The following is a 4543-nucleotide window of genomic DNA, read 5'->3' on the forward strand; positions in this document are numbered from 1 at the left end:
CAAAATATACATACTGCACTTGTCTTACACGTTTGTTTTTTATTTTTTTCTTCCACGTGCACATTATAGAATACAAAAACCCAAGCCCTGCAAGTCTGAAATCAGCTCTACTGAAGGATTTGGCTGATGGGCCCATTCCTTATGCCCAGACTGCTGCTATGTCCTCAGGCAGCAGCAGTCTGCCCCCTCACCCTGAACAGGTTTTTTCTTTTTAAATTTCATTCCAGACACTTTTCCCCCCCAAAAAATGAAGAGCAGCTATAGGGTGGACACTTGCTAAAAATCCAGAATTTCCTATTTTATCCTTAGGCAAGAATATACACACACACATATACTTATAAAAACAACCCTTCAGTGAATATAAAGGTAAAGTAGTATGCAAAAAAATAAAATATGAACAAGTCAACATAAAAAATTCAGAATAGAAAAATCTGTCACATTTCAAACAGAAAACAATGGATTTGATGATTAATTTTTGATTATATTTCTTTTCCTTCCAAGACGTGATCACCAGAAACTTAACCAGCTGTATTTTAGCTGAAATGAGAAGGCTCCTCACTTGCAGTAACTGCTTGCTTTTAAACCCCAGCCCCAGCCCCCTCCTGCACCAGAGTCATTGCCATGCAGTTCAGGGAACCTGAGGAGCAGGCAAAGGGTCCATCGTGAGCCAAAATGACTCCTCCTGTCCCCAGAAGCCAGCTGTGTATTGACTTTACCTGCAGCAAGCTCACAGCAAAGCAGGAGAGAAAGCAGGTTTATGGGAAGGGAAGAAAAAAAATGGTATCTTTACGTTATATATTTTAATGGCTTTTGTTTTGGCAGGTGCTCTTGGTTATGCTCTTCTTGCCCTCTAAGTCTTGCATTTCCTTCAGCTTAGAAAAGCGACCCATATTGAATGGTAGGAAAACATCCTGCCTCCTCCTTTTTTCATAAAAGGAATGTTTATTTCTGCAAGCTCCTCACATCCAAGGGTGAACCTCAACGACTTCTTTTTGTTAGTTTGCCCATAAAAACCGATCCCATGCTTATGCCTTTCTACACAGAAAACACTTTTGTTTCCCCCTTTGTCTCCTAGAACAAAGGCAAGGGGGAAAAGCCTTCTGCTGAAAAGCAACAAGTCATTTCTTTTCAGGGTGTGGAACAGCAACCCCCTCCTTCCCCACAGCAGCAACTACAACAGACCGAGGGCCGAATTTTCACTTTAAAACAATTACAACAGGTATCACAGAGGTAAAAGGGAACTTGTGAGTTGACAGAACAGAGGCATCTCACCAGCACAGGGTCGGGGCTGGAGCTGGAGCTGGCTGTGTGGTACTCACGTGATTGCTCCGCTGAGCTGGAAGGAGCAGGCGGTAAGCTGGGGCTCGGACTTACCCTGCCCGCGCCGCAGTTTGACCCCAGCAATTCAGAGAGGGTTTGGCTACTTCTCGGCAGGGGCAGCTCAACAGATCTGGCTTCCCCTCCCTCTCGTCCAAAGCAAGGCAGGATGGTTTTAGTTGGATTGGTTTGGTTTGGTTTTGTTTTTTTTGTTTTTTTTTTTTGTTTTTTTTTCCTGCACAGGGGTAGGAGGAGAGAGAGGAATAAGGGGACTTCTTGCGGTTGAAGGACTCTCCCACCCCACCAGTGGCCTCTTTTTCTGTGCTCTTCCACTTAGCTGGGCATAAGCACTACTGGACACAGTCCGTCTGATCCTTTACGCCAAGAATATTTTTCTTTTCAAACCCCCTGGGAGAAAGAAAAAGTTTGGAAAAGCCTCCCTTCCTCCCTCTTCAGGGAGCCATTGCCATCCTCTTCTGCCCAGTATCCCCCTCCACTGCATGTGTGCGTGCGTGTGTGTGTGTGTGTGTGTGCACCAGAGGGGACGGGGGTGGGGGAGCTCATACTGCCGTCTCGCCTTTGCTGCCGGTGCTGAGTCTGTGGTAGAAGCGTCGCCAGGACTGGAGGGTTTTGCCAGACCAGATCCAGAAGCCAGTCGTGATCCCCACAATCATGGTCATGAGGTACTTGATCATGAAGACAGTGAAGTCCGGGCTCATAGGGGCAAAGTGGCTGGGACAGGGCACGGCATAGGTTTTGCAGGTCTGGAGGAGCCATGTCTTCTCCCAGGTGCCACGGAAGGCCTGCTCATAGAAGTAACACGCCAGGACAATGGTGGCAGGCACTGTGTAGAGGACACTGAAGACACCGATGCGCACCATCAGCTTCTCCAGTTTCTCTGTCTTGGTGCCGTCATGCTTCATGATGGTGCGGATGCGAAACAAAGACACGAAGCCAGCAAGCAAGAAGGAAGTGCCAATGAAGAGATACACAAACAAGGGCGCCAGCACAAAGCCCCGCAGCGAGTCCACGCTATAGATACCTACGTAACACACCCCACTGAGTACGTCCCCATCCACCTGCCCCATGGCCAGGATGGTGATGGTTTTGACAGCGGGCACAGCCCAGGCAGCCAGGTGGAAGTACTGGGAGTTGGCCTCAATGGCCTCATGGCCCCACTTCATGCCAGCAGCCAGGAACCAGGTGAGGGACAGGATGACCCACCAGATGGAGCTGGCCATGCCGAAGAAGTAGAGGATCATGAAGAGGATGGTGCAACCTTCTTTCTTGGTGCCTTGGGCCACAGTGCGGTAGCCGTCCTCAGAGAAGCGCTCCAAACACACCACCCTCTCCTCCAGCAAGAAACCGGCCGCGTAGGCCACCGCCACCATGAAGTAGCAGCCCGAGAGGAAGATGATGGGCCGCTCCGGGTAGCTGAAACGGCGCATGTCCACCAGGTAGGTGAGCACGGTGAAGAGGGTAGAAGCGCAGCAGAGCACAGACCACACGCCCACCCACAGCCGGGCAAATCGCACCTCTGCCTCCTTGAAGTACATGAGCCCGTTGGGCCGGGCTGGCTCACAGGGGGCCCCACAGTCCCGCTCCCCCAGGAACCGGTAGCCCAAGTAAGGAGGCACTTTGAGCTGCCGGGGGCAAGAGAAGGAAAAGCCGGAGGGGGGCTGCGGTGGGGTGAGGAAGTCAGGGAGGTAGCCAGCGGTTGGGTGAACAGTGGCTCCCCGGCCTGCCGCCCCGCCGGGCCCCGGTGGGGCGTCCGAGGTGTTCTGCCCCACGCAGATCTCGCCCGCACCGTGGACGGGGAAGTTCTCGCAGCGGAGCCGCTCTGGCCACTGGAAGCCAAACTTGTTCATGAGGGCCTCGCAGCCCTGGCGGGCCCGCTCGCAGAGGGAGCGGCAGGGCGGGATGGCCTGCTCCAGCACGGTGCACACCGGCGCGTACATGGAGCAGAGGAAGAACTTGAGCTCGGCTGAGCACTGCACCTTGACCAGCGGGTAGAACTGGTGCACCTCCAGCCCCGCGTCCTCCTGGTTGGTGTGGCCCAGCAGGTTGGGCAGGATGGTCTGGTTGTAGGCGATATCCGTGCAGAGCGGGATGGAGATGGGCTGGCAGAAGCCGTGGTCCGGCACGGAGATGCCCTTCTCGCCGTGGTACTGCTGCGCCGCCGCGCCCGCGGGGGTCCCCAGCAGGGCGGCCAGCAGGGCGGCCAGGCCCAGCAAGGGGCAGCCGGCGGCGGCCGCGCCGTCGCCGCCGCCTCCTCCTCCTCCAGCCCGCATCGCCGGTGCGGCCGGGGGCCCGGGGAAGCCCTTTAGAGCCGGGCGGCGCGGAGACCCAGGGGCATCAGCGCCCGGAGGGCGGCGGCGGGGCCCCTTCCGCGGGGCAGGGGTGCGGCAGCGGCTCCGCGGCTGACCTCCGCGACTTTCTTCCTCGGTTCCGGCGGGTGGGTGCTTCCCTCGGCGAAAGTTTCCGGAGCTGCTCCCGCCGGAGAAGGCGGCGGCGAGGCAGGAGACACGCGCGAAACCCGGCGACGGCTCCGCGCAGGGTCCCGCGGCGGCAGCGAGGCGGAGGCGCTGCTCCCCGCCCGGCTGCGCGGACCCGGCGCCGCGGATTTAGGTTACGGCTAAACGGATTATTACCGCGCCCGGCTGAGCCGTGTATTTTACTCCGGGGCTTAAGTAACTTTTAAAATCCAATTACAGTGCGATCCTCCCGCGGCTCGGCTGGGCTCCGCTCCCGACTGTGCGTCCGGGGCAGCCGTGCGTCTCCTATTCTATTCTGTTCTGTTGCTCTGCTCCGCTCCGCTCCGCCCGCGGCCCCGCCGCCCGCACCACGGCTCCCGGCCCGCGGCCGCGCCGGCACAAAAAAAAGACACATATACGCGCGGGCGCGCCGCGGGGCCCCGCCCCCGCCGCCGGCCCCATTCACAAACCGCGCCAGGGGCGGGGCCTCGCCAGGCCCGCCCGCCAATCGCCGCGTGGGGGCGTGGCGACGCGGGGGGAGGGGAGGGGGGAGGAGCCCGGGCAGGGGACGCGGGGGGGGAAAGTTGCGAACAACTTTTTCCCATCCCCGGCGGGGCGGGGCGGGCGGGGGCGGGGGCGGGGGCGGGAGGAACCGCCCCGGGGCCCCCCCCTCCACCACCCCCCCTCCACCCACCCCCCCTCGTGCTGCAGGGCACAGTTGGGAAGGGAGGGGGGGGCTCAACCAGCTCGCT

The 4543-nt window shown here is 58.1% G+C and overlaps 1 protein-coding gene across 1 annotated transcript; it reads right to left on the reverse strand.

The window, feature by feature from the left end:
• Positions 1-216: 216 nt before the first annotated feature.
• Positions 217-4170, reverse strand: FZD7 (frizzled class receptor 7). Its single transcript, XM_033010985.2, has one exon. It carries the CDS (start codon positions 3606-3608, stop codon positions 1878-1880), a length of 1731 nt encoding a protein of 576 aa, XP_032866876.2. The 5' UTR covers positions 3609-4170; the 3' UTR covers positions 217-1877.
• Between the last annotated feature and the right edge of the window lie 373 nt (positions 4171-4543).

Source organism: Tyto alba, unplaced genomic scaffold (genome assembly GCF_018691265.1).
Source record: "Tyto alba isolate M040663 unplaced genomic scaffold, T.alba_DEE_v4.0 Super-Scaffold_7, whole genome shotgun sequence".
In the NCBI taxonomy this organism is placed as follows: Eukaryota; Metazoa; Chordata; class Aves; order Strigiformes; family Tytonidae; genus Tyto; species Tyto alba.